We start from the raw sequence: 25,817 nt of genomic DNA, 5'->3' as shown, positions 1-25,817 counted from the left end.
CTATGTTTCCCTTCTACAGTATAATACACCTGGTACACAATCAAGGGGGATTATATAGACATGTTTTGTTACTGGTAATGGAAGCTAGATCTGAATCCTTTCTGCACTGGATTGAAAATTTACCCTTCAGCTATTTGTCATCCCACAATAACCTGCAAGGAAGGATACCTACACTGAAAGCATTAACAAGTGTAATTCTGTTCTCATATACCACTGACTTCAGTGGAAGGTGGGACTTTATATCTGTGTGCAGAAGAGAATACTACTTCTGTATATTTAGTTTGTACTAAAGTATAAATCAACTCTAACTGCAACTTACATTTTATAGGATTCATGATTTTGACTCCACAAAATGGTCTCTCCACTGCAATTTTAGCTAGCACAAAGATGGGTCTCTTCCCTTTTTCCAGTGCCTCTTTAAATAATAACTTCAGCTTCTGAGACTGTGTTACATGTTCAGCATGTGGATGCAGAATTTCAGTTTCATGGTGAAAACTAGAGCCTACCATCTTTGTAATGACTTACATGCAAAAATTACTCCCATTCCCCCAACTCCTTTCTTGAAATGTACACCTCTTTCTGTGAATGTCATGAACATATAAATGAGGAGTAGTGTGATCCCTTCCACCTCCCTTCTAAGAAAACAGGAAAGAACACACTGGATCAGATCTATGTTCTAACTAGTCCATATCCTGTCTCCGACAGTGGCCTCTATCAGTTAGCTCAGAGAATAGTGTAACAACCCTGACTGGACAATTATGCCATAATGTATCTACAAGGAAAGTAGAGGCTTGAGGCAAGAGGCTTGATGTCCCCTATACATTTTTATCCTATATATTTTATTTTTATATGATCTGGCCAAGATTTACACCATGCGGATACTCAACTCTCAGACAGTAACTAAGCATTTGGGATCAGTCACACTCACAGCCAAGATGGAGAGAAAAACCCTACAGTTATCTAGTCTCCCCTGCATTCTCCCATTACATGTATTCTCTCATGACAACTGACCTGTTCTGCACTGCCCCATTTGCTGACAGAATTCTGCACGATAGCCTCTTTTGAGGTTTTAGTGCTAGTTCAAGGAGTGACAATCCCAAAGATATTTAGGAACCTGAACTATTGCATCTAGTGTACTGTGCCAGCCAGGCAATCAAGCAGTCACAAAAACTTTTTAATCACAACAATATTTTAGAAATATTCAACAATCCACACTAGTGACAATATGATAACCACCTACGGCAGTATACGCAAAGCACGTCTTGCCAGCGCCGTTGGATCACCACAAAAAGCCAACCCATGCGCAAAATGCCATGCAACAGGTATGAAACACTGACACTCTCGTTACAGCCTTAGCAAAGCTACATCCAGCCATCACAGTTCTGCATGAGTTAGTGAGAGTACAGGTGGGGCAAGGAAATCACTGACTGTACATGCCGGAATACAAACATATGTAACATACATGTGAATGATACAGTAGAATATGTTTTATGTATTGAGCTTATGTGATCATACATTGACTCATATGAATGAACATATAAGTGGCCACTGTCATATATGGCAGTCCATATACATATGAAACACACTTGTCCTTTTCATACACAATGCCTATATTTCATATAATTCATATCATTTACATCTTAGAAGACCATTATTGAAAGAGTCCATAAAAGGAAAAGGTGGGCTCAGTGTCCAGTGTTATGAAAAGTGACTTTCATTTTTTGGTGAGTATGAATAGGGTTTTAAGGTCATATTGACTGTAAATTTTTCACAATGTAGAAACTAAAATGACAAAAATGCCAGTGAACTATGGTTATTAAACAAATGATAATTTCTACTCAACCAATATTCTGTGCATACACTGCTCACTAGAAAGATATTTTGGTCTGAATTCTGCCCTTGGATTTGTATATTTAAATCTTCACAGATTTAAAGTACTGAGTCACTTGGTTTGTAGTAGTGTTGCAGCCATGTTGGTCCCAGGATATTAGAGAGTCAAGGTAGGTGAGATAATATCTTTTATTGGCTCTGATAGTGAAAGAGACAAGTTTTTGAGAATTTGTGTCTTTCACCAACAGAAGCAGATCCAATAAAAGATATTACCTCACCCACCTTGTCTCTCTAGTAAATACTTTGTCATTTGGAACCTTTGTTTAATCTATGACATTCCAGTAAATGAAAATATAAAAACAACATTTTCCTGCTATTATTGGAAAGTCTCCTGAATGCTACAGAGGTCCATTTAAATTGTCTGTATTAGTGTTTTCCAGTGTCAGCTTTAAAACACTCCCCAGCCTATGAAAACTCAGATTCAGTTACACATAGTCACTCTCTCAGAAAAGTCTAGCCCTGCAGACCAACAAAGTTGGACTCTGTAGACCGAGGTGAGGAGTGCAGAGTCTAGAGCTTTCCTTCGAGAACATGCTGGCTGTAGCTGCTACATAAACAATCAGCTCAGCTTTCCTCTACCTAAGATCTTTTGATGAAGAACCAACCCTCCCTTGCTCTATAACTGAAATCAAAGCAACATACATCAAATATGGATGGCCTACCTGTAAGAGAAAGCACAATCTTCAGCAGCACAATCTATTGTCATTCCATGGATCAAAATACAGGTGATGCTGATATACTGATGATGTGCACTCTCCTACCTGTCTCACCCACCCACAGAAAACTCTGACTTGGAGAACGACAGTGGCCAAATCTTCATCTAAATGTAGGTCTGGCAGCGTTTACACTGTCATATTCATGAACTTTTCAAGGCTTTCTTCATGCATTGGGCTGACTTTAAAAAAAAATCCATTCTGGATTTAAAAGGTGTTACTAATTTCAGTGATATTCCCATTACTTTGCATGAGGAATACAGCTGGAATGGGCGGAGCTGTAGAACCAGAGTGAAATTCCCAAGTGCACCTGCTGTAGTTGTTACATATTTATCTTCTCACTTATGCAGGTTCCTAGAGTCTTTTCAAAATCAGCCTGTGAAGAAAGTGATTCTGCGAGGGCCTCTTTAGAGGGGAATATGACATAGCTTGAAGGTAATACATATACCAAAGGTGTAGAACGTCAATCCATAAGCCCCACCTAACTCTCACCATGACTGGACAGCAAACAGACCAACAGTAAAGCCTGCAGGTAACTCCACCTGGGTGGCCCTTCACTTACCATTCTCACACTCAGTGAGCCCTTGTTTGGGCAGAGTGGAATGATGAAACATTTTCAGATGGGGTTTTAAACTCTGGATTAAATTCTGCTGGCTTCTACTAGGATTACAATAACCTGCAGAGAGTTGAGATGCTCCATTTACAGGGAAAGCGCATTAGAGATTTTACCATATCAGTTACCCAATAATGTTTAAAATAACTTGCAGGACTTCAGTCTAATCAACTGTAGACAGTCTGAACAGAACACTAATAATGGTACAATGACCATGGACCAAATACAAGACCTATTAGATTTTTTGAGCACAGATCAGGAAATATTCATGTTGCAAAACCACCACTAATGTATGCTCTTATTCTGAACTGGCTCCGACCATAGGCAAAGCATTCTCCTGCATATCATTCCTACCAGAGACATGAGTAATCTTTGTAAAGTCTGAAATGCCCCCTAGCACAAGACCCCACCCAAAAACAGCTCTTCCACTGCTTCAGAAGGCTAGAAGGCTTGCTAGTATGAATTCTGGCTTTTGAGTGCGCCTATAGTGGCATCCTGTAACTTCAATCATGCATAGAAGTAAACGCTGCATTCACATATTCAAATTTTGACCTGATTTTCCTCTCTCTAGCACCAGTGTAAATCAGGAATAACTCCACTGAGTTAAATGAGTTAAAACTTAGTAAAACCAGTGCAAGTGAGAGTATAATCAGGACCATAATATCTTCAGAAATCCTGCTTCATTGGCTATAATGAATATGATACAAAAATGCCAGTATCTCTGCTACAAATGTAAAACATTCCTAGCACAAAATCAACGTACATATCTATACATACATTAGAGCACATAACACACCACATACATTACACCATATTATAGCATGGTTTCCTCATTTGTGGTTTGGGGCTCTCCTAACCAAACCGAATGCCATGCTTGTTTTGTGCCAGCTGTTTGTTAACCAAACACAAGACACATTTAAAGGCAAACTCAAGGCTTCACTAAACAAAGTACCCTTCTAGCAGTTTAGGAAACCATTTACTCTCCTCCCTAATTATATGCTCTGTAGGTAATGCGGAAAAGTATTACTTACCTGACTGACTGTCTAAACTGCTCACACTATCAGCATGGTGTAGGCCGTGCTTCTGGAGATGCATATAAAGGCTGAACCGGGAAAACTTTTTGGGTTTTCCTATTCCTTTCATTCTTGAAGAATCGAGTATGTCATCGCTATTTCTGTGCTGTGGCAGGTTCCCCAGGGGCTGAGTTTTCAGGGCTAAAGCTTCAGTGGACTCAGCTGTAGGCTTAAGACAAAAAGGATACTGCTGAGGGTGATGAATGGAAGATTATCCATTTCAATTACAGGAGATCATTCATATCACAGGTATTGAAACATTCACAGGGCCAAGTTCTGCCCTACGACATGCAGACACAGCTCCCATTGATTTCAGTGGGAACTGCAAATGCGTCTTACAGAGATGAACTTGATGTAGTGACTATTGAGGCTTTGCTTAGCAGAAAACAAGCAAATAAAAACAGTGCATTCTGCCATACATTGCCTGTAAAACTATTCTGGCTTATTGCATATTTTCCAGAGGTCTTTACACACACAGGCTCCTTTTCCTAAAAAAATAAATAAAAATTCTCTATTTAATTCAGTCACACAGGGCCAGGTTTTCAAAAGAGCTCAGTTCTGTCTAGTCTACACAAGCTCAGTTCTTGTCTACACCACGCAGCTTTTAGCGACAAGGCTATGTCGACACAGCCTTGTTGCTAAAAGTCGGTGTGTGTAAACGCTCTTTTTCGGTACTTTGTCAGCACTTTTGCCAACAAAATACTTCCAGCCCCATGAGCGGTTTCTCGGCAGGAGAGTGCTCCTGCTGACAAAGCCACTTGCACCCTGCCAGTTGCGTTGGCAAAACTTTTGTCTTTCGCAGGGGGGGGGGGGGAAGTGGTTAAGTACCTGTGAAAGACAAAAGTTTTGTTGACAACTTTGCAGTGTAGACAAGCCCTTAGGCACATAAATAAGGGCCAGATAGCCAGAGGTATTCAGCACTCAGCTGTTCCCGCTGTGACAAGTATGGCTAGATTTTCCAAAGAGCTTAGCACCCAAGATGAGTTCCTGTGAAAACCTGGCGATTTAGTTTGGTGCCTAAATTGGAGCTGAATTGTTCTGAAAATCCCCAAAGGATCATTCAATGCTCAGCTACTGCGCTCGCTACACCTACAACTATTCCTCTCCATTCCTGCCCTGGCCCTGCAGCTGAGCCACACAGGTCTTAACTGGCATGGCCTTTCTGGCAGCTGAAGGATTTGGTCCTAATAAGGGTCCCATTTTGTAAGCCACATTGAAGTCCACAGGAATCCTGCACATGCAAAGGCTACAGACTCATGCCCTAAAAATGCAAAGAGAAAGACTTGCTTATTTCCATTTTGCATGACAATTGCCTAGTGTACACAGCATTAAATGTTAACAGCCACATGTACAGAATTCACTCTTACTATGAGATTCACTGTAGATGTGGACTTCGGTCCTGCAATTCGTTTCACACTGCCAACGTCGGTCAGCCTGTGTTCATCATCATCCCACCTCCCGTAGGCCAAGTCGATACCACCAACAAATGCTACAGACTGGTCAATGACAACGAGCTTCTCATGATGGGCCCACAGGTACACTGAGGATGACACGTGATCTGGATGCCTCATCACCTAAATAAAGAAAAATCACTGAACTCAGCTGTTACGTAGAAGATCAGAAACAATTCTAACTAAGATATTATTTAATATCTTTGCCCAGAAGGCCATGGGGCTTTAGTTTGACCCATAATACATACCAATGTCCAAACAAAGTGCTTTTTTTTTTTTTTTTTAGGACTTTGTCCACATTAGACAGTTGTACCGTTTTAACTACACCGGTATAGTTAAAGTGGTACAAATCACCTAGTGTGGACACATTTACAATGACATAAAGGTGCTTTCTACTGGTACAGCTATTCCCTTTTAGGAAGGGGCATAACTATATTAGAATGAGTCACCTTTATGCCGATATGGCTGTGTCCACAGTAGTGCTTTTGCTGCTCTAAGTATTTCAGTAAAAAAGCTGGCCATTTCATTTGATAGTTAGTTTGTTGATGGCTATTTCAAACCAGAGTAAATGAGAGGAGAACCAGGCTCATTTTCTTTATTTCTGAAAATGACAGAGTGTGATAGATAATTTCAACATTTATTTATTTCAAAGCATAACTGCAAATATTGACTTGAGTAGAATCACGCCTGGTTTTAAAACCACGGGCGATCAGAACCAGGCCCAATATATTTTGGCATAAAGGGATGCTGAGGAATGTGGATATAAGTGCACATATTTTGGTAGATTTTTTTAAAGCCAGACTCTTAGCTAGCTCAGTCTGTGTGTGAGCAGAAAGGATGTTTCCTCAGACCCACATCCAAGTTTAACTTTCCACTTGCTCTAACTTCATTAACTTGCCATATAAAACAAAATTGTTTTGAACTATGTGAATGTTTTGTTGATTAATGGAACCTTGTCAAGGCTAAGCTAAATATATTTATATATAATTATAACTTAGAGGTACCTGAGCTGCCACAATCAAGTACAGTGCCCATTATAGAGTAGAACCAGATGTGGATCTGGCTTCAAAAAATATTCTCCCTTGTAATGGTGATTGCAAACTGCATTTCTCATTCATTGCCATGAGTTTCCTCATCTCTCCCCCAGATTTGGAGAGCTGATGTTAGACACACAGGGCAATGAACATGCATGTATTTCATAAAGGTTACATGGTATATGAATACCTTGATGTTCGGATGTAGGCGCATTAGGGTCCGCTTGCTGTATTCACTGTTGATTCCTAGAGCAAGTTCCACCTCTTTGTAGAGCATTACAAAAATTCTCACTCCTTGTTGCTATTAGAAAAGAAAGTAAATGCATGGCAAGCACATATTGAAATGGGTATAACAACAAAAGCAAGAAAACCCCAGACTTCTGGATTTAGTGGGATGGTAGGCTAAGGGGAGTGCACATGTTGTTTTTGTGGGAAAAGCTCAGGTTGAGATCATACATCCAACAGGTCAGTTCCCGGTCAGAGGCGCCCAGATTGATCCTGAAATGTGCTGAGCAATCTCAGCTCCCATTAAGAAGAATGGGAGTTGAAGGTGCTCAGCAGCTCACAGGAGGCACCGAGCCCCTTGGGGGATTGGACTATTCCCTCATGAGAAGTTATGAGGGATTTTCTGTAATGATGTAGTGTAGGATTTTTGTGGCACAGGCTGATCTCACCTATGCCTAACTCAGACCTCTGAACTACAATGCCAAGAAAGCCAGCTCGCCCTGCCTGAATCTGTAAGATCGAGTGAAAACATTTTAGATTTTTTAGGATATTTTATTTGCAGGAATTGTTTGAGTGAAAATATCAAGACAGAACCCTCAGCTTGTTCATTCCTCATACAGTGGAAGACTTCAGCTTCCCCTTTCTCTCTGCACTGCACTTCAGCACTTCCCTGAAGAGTTAGCTGTTCAATCTGGACTTCACCATGTGAAGCAGCAGTAGGCCTGGAGGTGCCATTATACAAATAGATATGAATACAGTCCCTGCTCTGAAGAGAATACAACACAAGAAATAGCACCATGAGATTGTAAGACCACAGTTATTGACTTTCAATGCATTTCCAAGGGACTGGACTTCAGGTTGCCAGTGTCCCTTCAAATTGTGTAGGACTCCTCAGAGCCTTCAGAAGGGCATTATTGTGCAGATGTGTTTCAGAACATGTGCTACATGAAAAATATGTCACTTTGAGTCAGCACCAATCTTACAACAGGTTCCTTTACTTTACACACTTCTAATGTGCCTTTTGGAGACTCAGTTCTGCCACCCTGACACACACTGAATACTATCTTCCTCCACATGTCTATCTTCCATTGGCCTGCATATTTCCCTTAGCATAGTTTGGCCACACATATGGGGCCAGATGCTGAGCTACTGCAAAGCAGTGTAGCTCCACTGACTTCAGTGGAGCTATGCCAAATTATACAAACTAAGGGTCTTTCACACTGACTTAAAAAGCCACTAACCTGCATTTCTCTAAAGCTTCTATTAACAGTTTAGACCCTCTCCATGTTATGGGTCATATTCTACCCACCAAGCCAATGGCCAATGAAGTCCAGGGAAGTGCTTTGTGGACATCAGAGCATAGCTTTGCTCCTACAGAGTTACCAGCCACTTATGGGCCCTAGTGTGTCAATTATTTCTTCTACACACTACGCAAATACTTTCATGCTATTTATAGCAACAGGGACGCCTATGTTGATACGGAAAATAAAGCTAGATTCTTTCAGTGGGCATGACCTGTAGATATGCTCCAACTGCCATAAAACAAGAACATAAGAATGGACCCTTGGGCAGACGAATGGTACATCTATCCCAGTATCCTGTCTCCCAACAGTGGCCAGTGTCAGATGCTTCAAAGGGAATGAACAGAACATGGCAATCATCCAGTGATCCATCCCCTGTTATCCAGACCCAGCATCTGACAGTCAAGAGGCTTAGTGACACCCACTAAGCATGGGGATGTGTCCCTTACAATCTTGGCTAATAAACACTGATGAACTGATCCTCCATGAACTTATCTAATTCTTTTTTGAATCCAGTTATAGTCCTGGCCTTCACAACATCCCCTGGCAATGAGTTCCACAGATTGACTGTGCGTTGTGTGAAGAAATACTTCCTTTTGTTTCTTTTAAACCTGCTATTAGTTCCACTGGGTGATCCCTTGTTCTTGTGCTATGTGAAGGGGGTAAATAACACTTCCCTATTCATTTTCTCCACTCCATTCATAATTTGATAGACTCCTATCATTACCTCCCTCAGTCGTCTCATTTCCAAGCTGACTCATCCCAGTCTTTCTAATCTCTCCTTATATGGAAGCTGTTCCATACCCTTAATCATTTTTGCTGCCCTTCTCTGTACCTTTTCTATTTCTAATATATCCTTTTTGAGATCGGGAAACCAGAACTGCACACAGTATTCAAGGTGTGGATTTATATGGTGGCATTATGATGTTTTCTGTCTTATTATCTATCCGTTTCCTAATGGTTCCTAACATTGTTAGCTTTTTTGACTGCCGCTGAACATTGACCAGATGTTTTCAGAGAACAATCCATAATGATGCCAAGATCTCTTTGTTGAGTGGTAATAGCTAATTTAGACCCCATTATTTTGTATGTATAGTTGAGATTATGTTTTCCAATGTGTATTACTTTGCATTTAATCAACACTGAATTTCATCAGCCGTTTTGTTGCCCAGTCATCCAGTTTTGTGACTTTGTAACTCTTCGCAGTCAACTTTGGACTTAATTATATTGAGTAATTTTGTATCATCTGCAAACTTTGCCACCTCACTGTTTACCCTATTTTCCAGATCATTTATGAATATTTTGAACAGCATTGGTCCCAGCATAGATCCTGGGGGACACTACTATTTACCTCTCTCCATTCTGAAAACTGACCATTTATTCCTACCCTTTGTTTCCAGTCTTTATAACCAGTTACTGATCCATGAAAGGACCTTTCCTCTTATCCCATGACTCCTTACTTTGCTTAAGAGCCTTCTGTGAAGGATCTTGTCAAAGGCTTTCTGAAAGTCCAAGTACACTGTATCCACTGGATTGCCCTTGTCCACGTTTGTTGACCTCCTCAAAGAATTCTAATAGGTTGGTGAGGCATGATTTCCCTTTACAAAACCCGTGTTGACTCTTCCCCAACAAATGTTCATCTATGTATCTGATAATTCTGTTCTTTAGAATCATAGGACTGGAAGGGACCTTGAGAGGTCATTTAGTCCAGTCCCCTGCACTCATGGCAGGGCTAAGTATTATCTAGACCAATGGTCTCCAGCCTTTTTATGCACAAGATCACTTTTTGAATTTAAGACGAACCCAGGCTTTACCCTGCCCCTTTCCCAAGGTCCTGCTCCTTCCCCAAGGCTCCGCCCCACTCACTCCATTCTCCCTTCCCTCCATTGCTTGCTCTCCCCTGGGGCAGTGGGTTGGGATGTGGGAGGGGGTGCAGGCTCTGGGCTGGGGCTGAGGGGTTTGAAGTGTGGGAGGGGGCTTCAGACTGAGCCTGGGGCAGGGGGCTGGGCTGCAGAAGTGAAGGGTGTAAGCTCTGGGAGGGAGTTGGGGTGCATGCGTCATATGGTCACACTGTACCCAATCTCATAGAATCCACTGGACATTTCATGAGTTTTACTTTTTATTAGTGTCATTTGTGGTTTATAGATCCAAAATCCTTCAGGGATTGTCACAAATCAGTGTAACATTCTCAACTGTGGGGTGTGCATTGGCTGAGTCTGGGGCAGGGGGTTGGGATGCAGGAGTGAGGGGTATAAGCTCTGGGAGGGAGTTTGGGTGCAGAAGGGTGCTCCAGGCTGGAGCAGAGGGTTGGGGTGCAGGAGAGGATGAGGGGTGAAGGCTCTGGGAGGGAGTTTAGTGCAGGCGGGGGCTCAGGGCTAGGGCAGAGGGTTGGGGTGCAGGAGGGGGTGAGAGGTGTGGGTTCTGGGAGGGAGTTTGGTTGCAGGAGGGTTTCTGGCTGGGGAAAGGGGTTGGGGTGCAGGAGAGTGTGTGAGGTGCAGGCTCCGGCCAGGAGGCGCTTACTAAAGGTGGCTCCCGGTCAGCGGGGCTCCGGCAGGCTGCCAGCCTGCCCTAGCCCCATGCCGCTCCCACATCTCTGTGGCCCCTGCAGGGAAAAGGGGGAAGTGGGTCTCTGTGTGCTGCCTGCGCCTACAAGTGCCATCCCCACGGCTCCCATTGGTCAGTTCCACAGAGATGTGCCAGCTGCCAGCCACAGCCTGCTGGAGCCCCACTGCACCACCAGACTTTTAGCGGCCCGAAGCTTGCGATCGGCTGGCAGAAGCTCCAGGATCGACCAGTCAATCACGATCAACAGGTTGGTGACCACTGATCTATACCATTCCCAGCAGGTGTTTGTCTAACCTGCACTTAAAAATCTCCAATGATGGAGATTCCACAATATCTCTAGGTAATTTATTCCAGGGCTTAACCACCCTGACAGTTAGGAAGTTTTTTCTAATGTCCAACCTAAACCTCACTTGCTGCAATTTAGGCCCATTGCTTCTTTTCCTATCCTCAGAGGTTAAGAACAACAATTTTTCTCCCTCCTCCTTGTAGCAACCTTTTATGTACTTGAAAACTTATGTCCCCTCTCATTCTTCTCTTTTCCAGACTAAACAAACACGATTTTTTCAATATTCCCTCAAAGGTCATGTTTTCTAGACCTTTAATCATTTTTGTTGCTCCTCTCTGGACTTTCTCCAATTTGTCCACATCTTTCCTGAAATGTGGCACCCAGAACTGGACACAATACTCTATTTGAGGCCTAATCAGCGCAGAGTAGAGCGGAAGAATTATTTCTTGTGTCTTGCTTACAACACTCCTGCTAATACATCCCAGAATGATGTTTGCTTTTTTTGCAACAGCGTTACACTGTTGACTCATATTTAGCTTATGGTCCACTATAACCCCCAGATCCCTTTCCGCAGTACTCCTTTCTAGGCAGTCATTTCCCATTTTGTATGTGTGCAAATGATTGTTCCTTCCTCAGTGAAGTGCTTTGTGTTTGTCCTTATTGAATTTCATCCTATTTACTTCAAACCATTTCTCCAGTTTGTTCAGATGTTTTTGAATTTTAATCCGATCCTCCAGAGCACTTGCAACCCCTCCCAGCTTGGTATTGTCCGCAAACTCTATTAGTGTACTCTCTATACCATTATCTACTTTACTATAGTGATCCATTGACTATAGTTTCAACCAATTTGCCTGGTACTGATGCTTAGCTTACCAGCTTGTAATTGCCAGGCTCTGGAACCTTTTTAAAAAATTGGCATCAGATTAGCTATCCTCCAGTAGTCTGGTACAGAAGCTGATTTAAGTGATAAGAAAATCATTTTAAATTAATAAAGTTCTTTAGAGAAAATTAAAGAAGCAAAATGTTTGTCTTTTTTCTTTTGGCTACTAAAAGGACTATTGTGGAATGGGGGTATCAAAGATTATTTTAAGGCTTCTACCCCTTTCACAGATGACTGTATCGTCTTCAGTTGGCCATGTCTTCCTACTGAGTCACTGGTAATGTCTTCCAAAGCAGAACTCAAGTATTTTCATTAGTTGGACCAGGGCAAACCTGCTGAAATGTAATCCAGCATTATAGAAAATCACGCTTGGCACCTTTTCTCTGTGGCTCCATTGCTCATCCAGAGACATGAAAAAAAAATCTTCAGGCTGAATACACAGACCTGTTATTGCAGGAAAAACATTCTGGAACCGACAACAAATGCATCAATCTATTTTCCAATCTCAATAGCTAATGAGATTTCTGAGATACTGGAGAAATTAAAACTAAAAAGTTCAATAAGTCTGGTGGTGCTGTTCCTTGTCCCTAAGTGCTAACACACGTTTGGAAGCACATCCTTTCAGCACCTCAAAGCATCAGTAGTACAAAAAAACTACACTGGACACAAGGAAGGGCATCAAGTCATCAGCAGTTTGAAATGCTTCAAACAAGGACAAGGAGAGAGAGAGAGAAAGAGAAAGAGATTACAGTAGAAGGACAAGTCTTAAATATAAGAGAGCTATCAGAGCATAGAGGCCTGCTATGTACCCATTTGCTTATTCTGCCTCCATTGAAATGTGAATCAGAGTTCAGGACTCTGAGTCATCTTTATGACTATATTGTCTGCAAGTTCCACATCACATCCAATACAAAGGAACCTGACCCAGTTTGTACATGTTCGTATCTTACATCATTTATACTTTTAAAACCCCCTCAATTCCCTCTAATGACACTATGTTCTTGGGTATAACATCCTACCACTCCCCTACCCCTCTCTGCTTATCTGCAATGGGAAGGAGCAGGCCCGGGGCTCCTGCTCCCCTGCTTACAGCTAGAGTCAGAAGCTGAGCAGGGCTAAGCAGGAGAGTAAGGGCTGGCCTGACACAACTGGCCTTACTCCCCTTTTTGACAAAGCAAAGGATGTGACAATCTAGCCCATGATAAGGTAGGGATGGGGGCAAAGGAATGATGTAGTAGGATAGGGATAGAAAATGAGGTGAACTACCAAAAAAGAAGTTCCCAGTGTTTCTCCAGTCACATTAACACAAGTCACATTTAGAGGGAGAAAGTTTATCACCTTCCTGCCTTTTTTTGGCTGGGGCCTTGTCTACATAAGTCTTCACTTCACTAGAATTCCTCCCGGTTGCTCTCATTGGAGCAGTCAAACCAGCAGTAGCAACAGGGAGAGTGCTGGTGTAGCCAAAGCTTCAGACAGCCGCAGGCAATTTAACAACTCTCACTAAACCTGCTCTGAGCAGGTCCTGGGTGGAGCTGCACTGGTGCTAACAGGGTCGGGAAATGCTAAGAGCAAGTCTATTGCTGATAGGCATTTCCTTACTAAAATAAGAAATATCCTACCCTGCACACAGTAGCTCACTGTTGTAGTGCGTGACTTTCAGTCATTATACTACTTAAGCTAAGACCTCTAGATTTACACAGAATGGACCCATTTAGCATAATTCATCATTACAAATTAATAAGCTGATAAGCCCCCTCTAGTTTAGACATAAGTTATACACACCACAGCATGACTCTCTAAGGAGATCTTTATCTCCTTGGAAGGTGGGTGGCACCATCAGCAACTTAATAAGAGCCAGTTTTGGAAGCAGATGCATATATCACCATCGATGGAAATAACATGAATGAAGGGAACTGTCTCTGCATTGCCAGCCCCGGCAGACTGGTCACCCCCATGGGCCAAGTGAAGCCCTGGTGTGACTCCAGTAACTGCAGTGAGAAGCCTAGCCCAATGTCTCTTAATTACCTACAGCGAAGAGGGAGAAGAGTTCGGGGGCAGAGCATGAGCAGCTGTACCAATGCCCTAGAAACCTGGAGCAGCCACTGGGGGAAGAGAGAAACAGCTCCTCCCCTACGGAAGAAAAGTTGTTGGGGGCATTTAGGAAGTCGCACTGGTGCTATGCCCTGGCATCCCCACAACTCTCCATCTGAAAGCTGAGCCAGCTGAAGAACATAAGGAATGAAACACCTCCTTCCTCCAAAAACTGCAGCAGAGTGGCGTGTAGCACTGAATGTTGCTCAGCTGGTTGGCTACCAGCCCTAGCCCTCAGCACTGAGCTTCCCACTCCATCCTCCCCTTGCATCTTCGATCTGTTGCTGCTCTCGCTGGCCCTGTGCCCTTGCAATGACGCACGAGTCTACCTGGGTGGGGCTTCTAACTGCACACAGAAAGCAGGAAGGGCAGATCACTTAGGAACAAAAAGGAGCGAAGCTGCACTTTGAGACCCCCACCCCTGCAAGGAGCTGCATGAAGCCGCCCCGTGCCTGCCTGGAGCCTCATCATGGGGTTCACGGCAATCAGGGCCTAAGCTAGCCTGTAGGCACAGCCCACTTACCGCTTTCCTCTTGAGAATGCAGTCTAGTCTCCAGCGATTTCCTTCTACCACAGGTCGCTTCATAAAGATTTCTGGGCTCAGCCTAAAAAAAAAAAAACAGATGACAAAAAGAAACATTCTGTGTTGTGAAAACTATGTGTAAGGTCAACTAATCCAGGGGTTCTCAACCTTTTTCTTTCTGAGCCCTCCCCTCGCCCCACTTTATAAAAACTCCACGGCCCACCTGTGGCACAACAACTGGTTTTTTGCATATAAATAACAGGGCCTGAGTTAGGGGGTAGCACGAAGGGCAATTACCTGGGGCCGCGTGCCACAGGGGCCCCTGTGAAGTTAAACTGCCCAGGCTTTGGCTTCACCCCAGGGTGGTGGGGCTCTAGGCCTTGGGCTTCAGCCCCGTGCGGTGGGACTTAGGCTTTCTGCTCTGGACCCCAGAGACTCTAATGCTGGCCCTGCTTGGCAGACCTCCTGAAATCTGCTTGCGGCCTCCCACGGGGTCCTGGACCCCTGGTTGAGAACCGCTGACCTAATCAACTCCAATAATGGCAGAGAAACTAAAAAGTTTATTCATTAGGTGTGAAGTCTGCTCTCCCACAATTAATTTTTTTGCAGAACTGTTGTTATTTGCTTTTTAACAATGGTGCCGTATACAACAGCTGATATGTCCCATGTGTAGCACAGCGGCCAACGATCTATCATCGACAGAGATCTGGTTATTGCATTCAGCACCCAGTGTGACCAAACTGAATGGGGATGCATAAGATAGACTCCATACAGAAAAGAGTAAGTTCTCATGCAGAAAAAAATTTACTCCTGGTAGATAACTTGGGGGTTAAAAGAAAACACTCAGAACTCCAACCCTCCTGACACCTAGACTATTTGAAGATTTCAGACTTGCACAGTTTTTTCCTTGCTACCTACCGCACAAGATAGGGTGCCATTCTTTCACATCAGGATAGCATTCACTGATACACAGATTTTAAGGCCAGCAGGGACCATTAGATCATGCAATCTGCCCTTCTCTATAACAAGACCACAGAATTTCATCCAGTTACTCCTGTGTTGACCCCAGTAACTTTGACTAAAGCATATTGCTGAAAACATGCTTCTGACAGCAACATTTCTCTTCCTAAATTTTTGTAATTTCCCAGTAAGTTTCACAATTCCAAGCTATGATAACAATTGACTCTTGCCTTGTATAAGGCAGGAGACACAGGGACTGAAATGTAATTTTCCAATTGTCTGATACCGTATGTGCTGAAGCTTATTTATAGGCTTTTTAGGATTCAGATTCATGTTAGTGAGGACTAATATAATGCTTTGCATTCCTATAGGACCGTTGAGAACCAAAAAGTATTTTACAAACATGACTGGGTCAGACTCAAAACACGCCTATGAGGTAGAGAAATAATTATAGGCCCAAGTAAAAGATGAAGAAACAGAGGCACAGAAATGTTAAGTGACTTGTCCAAGATCAGACAACAAAGCTATCCAGACATTTTAACTTCTAGTCCTGGGTGTTGATCACAAGACCATCCTTTCTCAGGTAGAAGGCGTACCAGCTGCTAGTACAAGATAAAGCCTGCCCCAACAAGGAAGTCACTGAGGCTAGTGTGCGATACTGAGTGGCCAAGCATCCGCAGCTAGGAAACATGGTATAAGAAGAGGCGTTGGTGGTGTGTGCTGAAGCTCATGACAGATGGCATCAGCAGGATGGCATACCAGAAGCTGGCAAGAAAAGTACAAATGGCCAGTATTGGAATTGCATATGCACAGCATGCACCACCAAAAGGGGGTGGGGGTCACAACATGGCCCATCCTGCAGCAGCACTATCACCGTCACATCCCAACAGAATATTTCAGTGGAGCCCTTCCTGACTGCTTCCTTGCAGCCTCTTCTTTAACATGTGTGGGGATTCCATTACTGAGGTACACTGCCACACTGCTACAGCTGAGCGGACTGCCCACCCTGCCTCTTGCTGACCTGAGTCACAGCCATACCCAATGGAAGATAAACACCTCCTCTAGGGTGTGCACTGCAAAGCAACTATTTTCTAAGCTGCATCATCATTCACACAACTTTCATAAGCAAACTCAGGAGTTTGTCCTCCGGGATTAGCAATGGCCTGCATTAACCACAGGGCCTGACACATACATGGACTACACAAAAGGAACTAGAGATCCCCAGCAACATCCAACTGTGACACTGCACCCCACAGTCTTAATAAGAATATTGTTGTAATATGAATATGGCATAACTAAGATATGTTTCATGTGAGATGGGTCATGCGAGGTATCATTGGAAAGGTTATGATTTGCTCAATGTGGTTATCCAATTTGTATGCAGGTTCTGTACTGAGGTTAGTAATATTGACTTTGTAACAATTACAACTGTGTGTGCACTTGGGGAATGCCCACCAGACAGTAGGCAATCAGCCTGTATGGGCCGTTAGGATAGACAGTAGAATGGGTCTTTGAAGATGCTGATTTTTCATCTTCCTGGAGTTCCTTCCTTCCAAATTATAAATAAATACAAATAATTACAAATAAACCTGGTCTCATAGTGGCTTTAACACTGCAAGATCATGTGATAATGTCACCTGGTATGGAGTACCACCTTGGACACTGCTGGTATTTTTCCACTGGAAACAAAGAATTCCCACCTTATGTAAATCCTATTTAAGGCTGGGAAATAAGTCAAGCATCACTGTTCTCCATTGCCTCCCCGCCCAAAAAGGAAGACTACTGAAAGCACCAGAAGAAACAAAGGAACTAATCTGGGGAAAGGCAAGGGCTGAGTCCAGGCCGAGACAGGGATCTAGCCTATGAAGAGAAATATCTGGAACTCTAAGCTGCAAAAACTCTGCAACCTGCCTAAAACAACATTTAGGGTGAGAAATTACTATTTGTAACCTGTTTCTTTAGTGAATTAAGCTTAGGTTGCATGTTTTGTTTTATTTACTCAGTAATCTGCTTTGTTCTGTTTGCTATCCCTTATAATCACTTAAAATTTACCTTTTGTAGTTAATAAACTTATTTTTTGTTTATTCCAAAACTGAGTTTGTGCAATTCATAACTGGGGGGAGGGGGATGGGCAAAGAGCTGAGCATATCTCCCTCCACATTGAGTGAGGGAGCAATTTTTATGAGCTTACGCTGTATAGATCTCTATATAGCACAAGACAATATAATTTTGGAACACTCCAGAGAGTGTGTGCACAGAAGTTCTGGGCATTCCCCTAGCTGAGCCTTCCCACAGACAGCTGATCACAGACTCTGTGTGATTCTACAGCTGGGTGGGTCCCTGCCTTTGTGTGTGCTGGAAAGGGGTTTCAGAGACTGTCACAGTAACACAGAATAAGGAAAACCCAAGCTGGTTGGATACGTGGGCTCAGTCGGACCCCAGCACATCCGGTGGCACCCCGAAAGGGGGGTCCAACCCATCACACTAGCTACAGGAGAAAGAGATCCAGCCAAAGCACTCTCAATCCCAATAACTACTCCATTCTGGAAGTTGGGTGGGTGCAGAAAAATGGTCTCTGCCTCCAACTGTAAATGTTGCACAGCAAAGAACAATACCTGCTAAATGAACAGCATAGGGCTACATTATGCTTAAGTCTTATGCAGGTGTACCATGTGGAGGAGTGAGAGCTGAGCGGATCTGCAGCCCCTAATTACTCCCCTCAGAGGTCCATCCAAAGATGGGGAGGGGGAGGGACAAAGATTTGTTACCCCAGGTGGCAGTCAGCAGAGCTGGCCTGCCATACAATGTGGTGGTAGGGGAATGTCCTGCATTGTCTAAGTGGGGTACGAATTTGTAAATTCCCTCTTGTGTTGGGAGATCTTCTGCTTCCCCGAGACATTCCCAGGGAGGCCATGCAGCCCCTTACCACTCTCAATGCAGGTGGTGCCTCACTGTACCATGCAGCCCTTCAAGATTATTCTTCAGAAGGAGACACCCAAACTGATGATTTTAAGCATGCACTATTGCTGCCAACTCTCCTGAAAAGGCCTTTGAATGAAAACCCTCACTGTGAGAGGTTTGGATGTGCTGCCAGACCATCTGGCGTCATTGCTAGTTTCCATACTGTAAGGCCTTTGAATAGTGCAGCATTGTAATGAACGTTCTCACAGAGACTGCTGGAGAAAATCCAAATGCGGAAATACTAACCACCAATCTGTGATGAAAATTTCTTCTTTCGCTGCCTCCATGGCATTTGCTACATCTTCAAAATACCCTTTTGCATTTACATACCTGGAAAAAACAAACACACACAATACTTGGATTTTTCTTTTAATCACATGGAGAATTCCACATGTAGTTGTGGAAAAAATTTCAGTACTCTAAACTAGCAAATGAAAATATCGTTTAAATGACTTTCTCAAAAGCAAACACATTCAATTTCATGCAGTAGGACAACATGCAAGGAGAATTTCACATCATTGTTAATATCTTAATTAAACCAGTACAATCAAATATTGTTATGGCAACAGGCATAACCAGGTGACCCTGTTATATGTAGTGTTCCACATTCTTTTTTCTTCGTGTGTGAGCGAGTTTTGAGTCTTAGAAAGATATGCAGCGGTGATGTTCGTTTTGGATTATGCAAGATTTTGATGTAGAGGCAGCTTCAGGGGATAGATGGAGCTGTGTGAGTAGCAGGAGAGGTTGCTCTCTGCCTTGGGCTATGACTGGAGTCTTTGAGACAGAGTTCTCGGGGAACCAGACAGTGGAATAGGACTAAGAGCTGTGGAAGGAGGGGTTGCTCTGCATGCTGTTTGACCATCTCATTTCAGAACTGGTGCATGTGCATCAAAAAACCAAGTTACACTTAGAATATACCCAAACTCCATGTCACTGATTTCAACCCACTGGGAAGCCCACCTGCAAGATCCCAGATACATGATACCATTCAGCAGTGGACTGATACCACTGTCACAATGGGGCCCAGCTTTCAGGAGGGGTAACACTAGAATACAGCATTAGGGTTGGACCCTACAAACACTTTCTACTGGATGTTGTGTTTGCTTCTCTCATTTGAGATTGGGGAAGATGTGACCATGCCAGAATCAGAGGAGCTGCTTTATAGAAAGGCTGTTGAGAAGGGAGATGAAAGAGGTGCAGGATGAAATTTTCAAAAGCTCCTAAGTTACTTAGATGCTTTTGAAAATTTTACCCAAAACCAATAGTCAAGCTAAGAAGTGAAAGTAGCAGCTTCTAAAGTAAGGAGAGTGTTCTGTTCTCCATTCATAAGCATACTGTTTACTTTGCTAAGCTTTACTATGAGTTACATGTGCGTCAAGATATCAATAAACCACTAATGTGTCCAATCTCAGCAAAAATAAAAAATCTAGAAGCTCTGACCACTGCAAAACAAAGTCATAACAGGAGCAAAATGGTTATGCTACTAACCCTAATATTTTTCTGCAGATCAGACAAGGAAGATGCATCTTTGATACTCCCATAGTGATTTATAGTGTCTAGTCAGCGAATTCAAACACCCATGTTCTTTAAATGTGAATGATAAATCACTAGGGCCATGACCTTGCTCCCACTGAAGAGAATGACAGCTTTGCCATTGATTTCAATGGGAGATAGAGCATATTCTTACTACTGCAGGGACCATCTTACCACTTTGCCAACGTATTCTGCTGTATAGCTGCATATGACCCGAATCTGTGATGTGTTAGGAAGTTTTTGCCATTTTTCTGAATGAACTCTTCTATTCCCTGTCCCCACCACCGGGCATGTCGGTAGCTGTTACACTTCAAAATCAATGACCTGGAAAATAACCAAAGAACGGAAAACAATGAGTAAGCAGCACACTTCTATTTAGCCTAGTTCTGGCTATTGAAACATGTTGACATGGGAACTGAATATCAATCACATTTTGTTTAAGCAAAAGTGACCAATAGCCAGCTACTTAGCTAATAGCCAGCTACTTAGCCGAGGTTTTTTTAAAAAAATAATATTTCAGCACCTAGAGACCACAGTTACTGACAACCTATAAAAACAATAGATAGATATTACCTGCATGTTTTGCACATCATGGACCAAATGTTGCTTACACTGGTGCAACCCCATTGATTTAAATGAGATAGCACCAGTGTAACTGGGAGCAGAATATGATATCATGGATGCTAAAAAAAAATTAAATTAGCATTTACACCCGCTGAGGAACTGTCCTATTGATCTGGATTCTTCTCTCACAAAAATAGGGTGGCTGGATTCTTCTGGCATTCCTCCCTGGTAGATGGGGTTAGAACTCTGAAGGGAGATGCTCATTGAACCATGCTGACTCACTATAGCAGGTACAAGTTGCTAACACATCCTGCATATAAGGGAATGGCCCCCTTTTAATTAAAGGAAGCCAATTTTTAAGTGAAAAACTGGAATAAAAAGTGGTCAAAATAAAATATGCATTTCTCACCTGGAAAGATTGTCAATCCGCAACCCATATTCTGTTTCAGTCTCTTTCTTGCCAATTTTAATGCTAAATTCTTTATCTACCAGCAGGACAAAGGAAATGGCTCCGCTATCCATCTTCATGTACATTAGGAAAGAGTCTTTCACTACTAACCACCTATCAGGGGAGACAACATTCATCTCAAATTCACTTCAAAAATGAGAGCCGTCCAATAATATCAAGTGAACAGCGGTCCCCAGGAGAGAACTCCAAGCCATTCATCATCAGGATCCGAAGCAGGCAAGGAAGGGTTTGTGACCCATTGGGGCAGTTTCTTTGCAATAAGGTTTAGAGAGCTGGTGTCTGATTGTTAGTGGAATTACACTAAAGTTAGTGAAGTTACACCAGTGTAAAACTGATGAAAGGGAAAGGAGAATCAGTCTCTGGAGAGGTGTTTACAGCAACGGATGGTATACAAAACCCTACATCTGATGCTCAAATCAGCAGTTAAATGAGAGAAAGGATGGTGCAGTGGTTAGGGTGTTAGATGGGGACCTGGGCAACCCGAGTTCCATTTTCTGCTTTGCCACAGAGTCCCTGTGTGACCTTGGGCAAGTCACTTAGCCTCTCTGTGCCTCAGTTTCCCCATCTGTAAATCAGGGATAACAGCACTGGGATAAATACATTAAAAATTGTGAGGTGCTGGGGCCTATATAAGTATGTACGATAGATACAAGTCCATTTTATGCATTTGAATGGTGATGTGCACTACCAAATTCAGGTATGCCATTACAGTGGGAACCAGGTTCTGTATGACCACCTCCTGTTTAAGTCCTTGGAAATTTAGGCTTTAGTGTCTGGGAACATTAATAGAAATATACCTGTTGGCCATCAGGGGTTTCCAGCCAAGTGCCTGCGTAATGGACAAGGTGGAGCAAAAATTCTCTTCAGCCAGGAATATTATTTTGGTAGCCTGCAATACCTGTGGGCACTGTGGGAGCAGCACACTCTAGTTTGAGTTTCTCATGTGTTATTTATAAAGGCCCTGAATCCTATTAAAGCTAATGGAAAGTGTACAAAGAGGATATTTTGGAAAGGTTTCATTGCCAAGCAACAGGCATCACAGTAAAAAAACAAGATGAGAAATGATTAGCAGGTTGTGTGTGAGCACCACAGCCCTCGAGCACTCTGGAAAAAATATTTCCCTGTCAGCGTCCAAGTATGTTTTCCCTCTCTGTATACATATATATGAATGATGTGCCTAACATCCTCCCTCCTCCACACACAAATGAATCAGCCACATGGCCTTAGACCAGATCTTTGTTTGTACAAATGAATGTACAAGGAAACCAATTGCAAAGACATATTAATTACTGTATCTTTCATAGCAACCTGAAGTGTTATGTTGCTGTGCCCAATTCAATTCCATTACTCCATGTTCAAACTGTGCAGTGCTCCCAGGTTAGTTTTCTGAGCATGACACTCATCACATAGTAACAGGGCATAGTCGGGGCCAGCTTTAGGAATATGGGGGTTCTAAAGAGGTTATTATTGTGGGTCCTGTGCTTTTCTTTTCTCCTCCCCCTTCCCTAGACTAATACTAGCCATAGTAACCAACATGTTAGATAACAACAGACTCCCCACTCTCACATCGAATTTGGGCCCACCCATAAAATCAGGGGACCCCTGTCCCCTTGCTCACAGACTCCATGGGTCTCGCATACATATTGATCATGAAAAAGAACAGAAAACACAGGCGGCTCTGCTGACTTGTAAAGTAGCCCTTAAAAGAAGGAGCACTGCCTTTCTTAGAAGCCAGAGTGTGCTCAATTTCCTTGTAATGAGGCGCTGGTCTCACAACCAAGTTGAAAATTTAACAGCTGAACTCCTAGAACTCCTCAGCCATATGATATTACAACAGAACCAACTTATAATGTTTTTGCATACCTAAAACGACATGAACAGTGAAGTAGAATGAACAAACATCTCCATTCACCATAATATGCAAAAAGAGAAACTGGGGTTATAGAGAACTGCCACTTGTAGTCAAGCTGTTCAGTGAAAACAATTATTTCAGTGTAACAGGGTCGCACTACATTCAAAACAAGATCTCTGCTTCATGTTTTCATACTGAAATGAATGGGGGCTTTGTGATGTGATTAAGGACAGCCTGATGTTTGTCAGTGACAGAGGAAAGAGTTGGGAATCCCAAAACCTAGTCACAGCTCTTTTAACTACTTGGCACTAAACAAATTAGTGCATCCACCACTGGAAGGAGTATCAAACATGGAAAATCTGACTCAGGACAATTTTAGTACTTAAGGAGAGGCACTGGAGAGACTGATTTAAGAATGGGGACTATTTTAATGGGGATTGGCCACAAAATGTTTGCCAAAAAAGAAAACCCAAATTGAGTAATTCATATTTTGAGTTTAGTTTTTATGAATCCAAAGAGCAATGAATCTGAAAGGTGATTATAAAACCAGAACTTTCTTACTTAGCAAGTCTGCTCCACAGGATCTGGAGTACTTTAATCAGTGTACTTTAATGACAGAAATAAGTGTTCATCGCAGAACCAACGTAGCCAAGAGGAGGTGAGCTGGATTCTATACCTTCCTGTGCATCACATCATCACAGAACTGTATACTAAGTTCCAATAAGTGCAAGCCCATTGAGGACAACCGAGTTGTACAGGTGGCCCTGGGGGCTCAATTACAGCACAGAACCTTTATTAAAACTGATGATAACCAAGGAGGAAAGAAATCAGCTTGATTTTCAGACCCTGGTTGAATTTGTAAGACTGGCAGTTAGGGAAATAAAACAAACAACATAAATATGCTTGTAAATTGAGCAGATTTGATCTGGAAATTATTAAGAAAACATAGAACCACACAAAGTCATTTTTACAGACACTTTTTAGAGCTCAACCACAAAGTAATTAATTAATTCATAGATAAGAAGGACTTGGGCCCCCGAGAGCGGCACCGGGGCTTGAACTTTCTCTTCAAAGTTCTTTTCAACTTTCCCTTACGGTACTTGTTGACTATCGGTCTCGTGCCAGTATTTAGCCTTAGATGGAGTTTACCACCAGCTTTGGGCTGCATTCCCAAGCAACCCAACTCCAAGAAGACCCGGTCCCGGCGTGCCGGGGGCCGCTACCGGCCTCACACCGTCCACAGGCTGTGCCTCGATCAGAAGGACTTGATTAATTAATTATTCTCTTCTAACAAAATATACCCTAGGCTTGGGTGTTTTGATAAATATGGAAAATTATGTAAAAAAATCAAATTTCTTCAAGATGGTCCAGATCTACAAATATTCTCTCTCTGTAATATTATTATTAGTTTATTTATATACATATGTTCTGTAGTCTCTATAGTTACTAGAGGCCTTGATCAGGGCTTCCTCATGGAAGGCAGGAAAAACATATATAATTAATAGAGAGAATTCCCACCCCAAAGAGTGTACTTAAACGATTTTTATACCACGGAGGAGAAAATAGACTCATTACAGAGGTAAATGTGATGTATGGCTTCAAAGGGCCTGATATCCGCATGGTATAATGCATTGTCACTGATGGATCAAGACTACATTTATAGGAAAATGGCAAAGAAAACTAAAAACAGATAGAATTTCGGAGCAACAAGCAACATATTTGGAAGAAGACCAAAACCTCATCTATCTGATGATAAAGCTGATGATCATGCATCCAATGAAGTGAGCTGTAGCTCACGAAAGCTTATGCTCAAAAAATTTGTTAGTCTCTAAGGTGCCACAAGTACTCCTTTTCTTTTTGTGAATACAGACTAACGGCTGCTACTCTGAAACCTGTCATCTATCTGTGTAACCATTCAGGAAAATTATTACAAAATACTTTGTCAATGTCACTTCCCTCTATTTAAACTAAGGAAATATATAAAAAGGGAGTCATAACTGCTGAAGAGGATGTGTAGTAATAGAGACCTTCTTATATTTATGGTGGGAATGCCTTAAAATAATCGTATTTTGTGGGACAATAGTAAACAGAATTTTCAAGATAGCTAAAGTTAGCCTACTCACTAAACTTACAGTGGCTCTATTAGGTTACAGTCCAAAGGAGGTTATTGAATCAGGGAAAGCCTCACTGATATCACAGTTACTTCTAGCAACCATATGTGCCATAACTCAATTTTGGAAAAGGATAGATGCCTCACCATTGGTAGGATGGTGAAATAAAGTCTGAGAAATTCTTTCAACAAGAAAAATGACAGGCAGCCTTATATCAGGTCAAGTAGATTTTCTAACGTGTGGGCACCACTTTTGGAATTTGAACAAATACTCAGATAAGGATAAGAAGAGGGAAATCTGTAAGATTTGTTAATACTTGTATGGAAAGTTCACGCATGTTAGAACATGTGAGAATATACGTGAACTTTCCATATACAGATTAGATTAAGATACAGATTAAGAACAGATTAGGTTGATGGAAGAGTACTTGAAACTCCGTTTCCAATCATTTTGTTTAGTGAAGTGTGGGTCTTTTCAGCTACTCATAATATAGTACCAGTGGGGTACTAGTGCATAAAATAAACACTTGCCCCACTCCTTGTTCCACTATTCAGCTAGAAAACTTGCTTCTCTTCCTATATTTGCTGTGCGGGAGGTCCCTGTGCTCCTTTGCAGTGGTTTGTGCTTCTGGAGTAGGGAGGTCAGACAGGAGCAGTCAGCCACAGCACTTGAGGGAGTACAGGGACTACCATTAAGCCCGGGGGAAGGGGGATTTTAACACA

The 25,817-nt window shown here is 42.5% G+C and overlaps 1 protein-coding gene across 7 annotated transcripts in view; it reads right to left on the bottom strand.

Moving 5' to 3' along the window:
- PLD1 (phospholipase D1) overlaps positions 1-25,817 on the bottom strand; it is a 125,772-nt gene that overhangs the window by 33,198 nt on the left and 66,757 nt on the right. For 6 of the 7 annotated variants that reach the window (XM_038416834.2, XM_043492206.1, XM_043492207.1 and 3 more), the window contains 7 exons: positions 21,073-21,225; positions 20,274-20,423; positions 18,813-18,896; positions 14,646-14,727; positions 6,965-7,075; positions 5,657-5,863; positions 4,248-4,458 (listed from right to left, as the gene is read on the bottom strand). In XM_038416834.2, the coding sequence (XP_038272762.1) occupies positions 4,248-4,458; positions 5,657-5,863; positions 6,965-7,075; positions 14,646-14,727; positions 18,813-18,896; positions 20,274-20,423; positions 21,073-21,225 (998 nt within the window). Of the gene's footprint in view, positions 1-3,165; positions 3,280-4,247; positions 4,459-5,656; positions 5,864-6,964; positions 7,076-14,645; positions 14,728-18,812; positions 18,897-20,273; positions 20,424-21,072; positions 21,226-25,817 lie in introns of all 7 variants that reach the window. The other variant, XM_043492209.1, reaches the window with a different exon arrangement.

The sequence above is a fragment of the Dermochelys coriacea genome, chromosome 9, assembly GCF_009764565.3.
Source record: "Dermochelys coriacea isolate rDerCor1 chromosome 9, rDerCor1.pri.v4, whole genome shotgun sequence".
NCBI lineage: Eukaryota > Metazoa > Chordata > Testudines > Dermochelyidae > Dermochelys > Dermochelys coriacea.
This window is presented reverse-complemented; position numbering and strand designations above follow the sequence as displayed.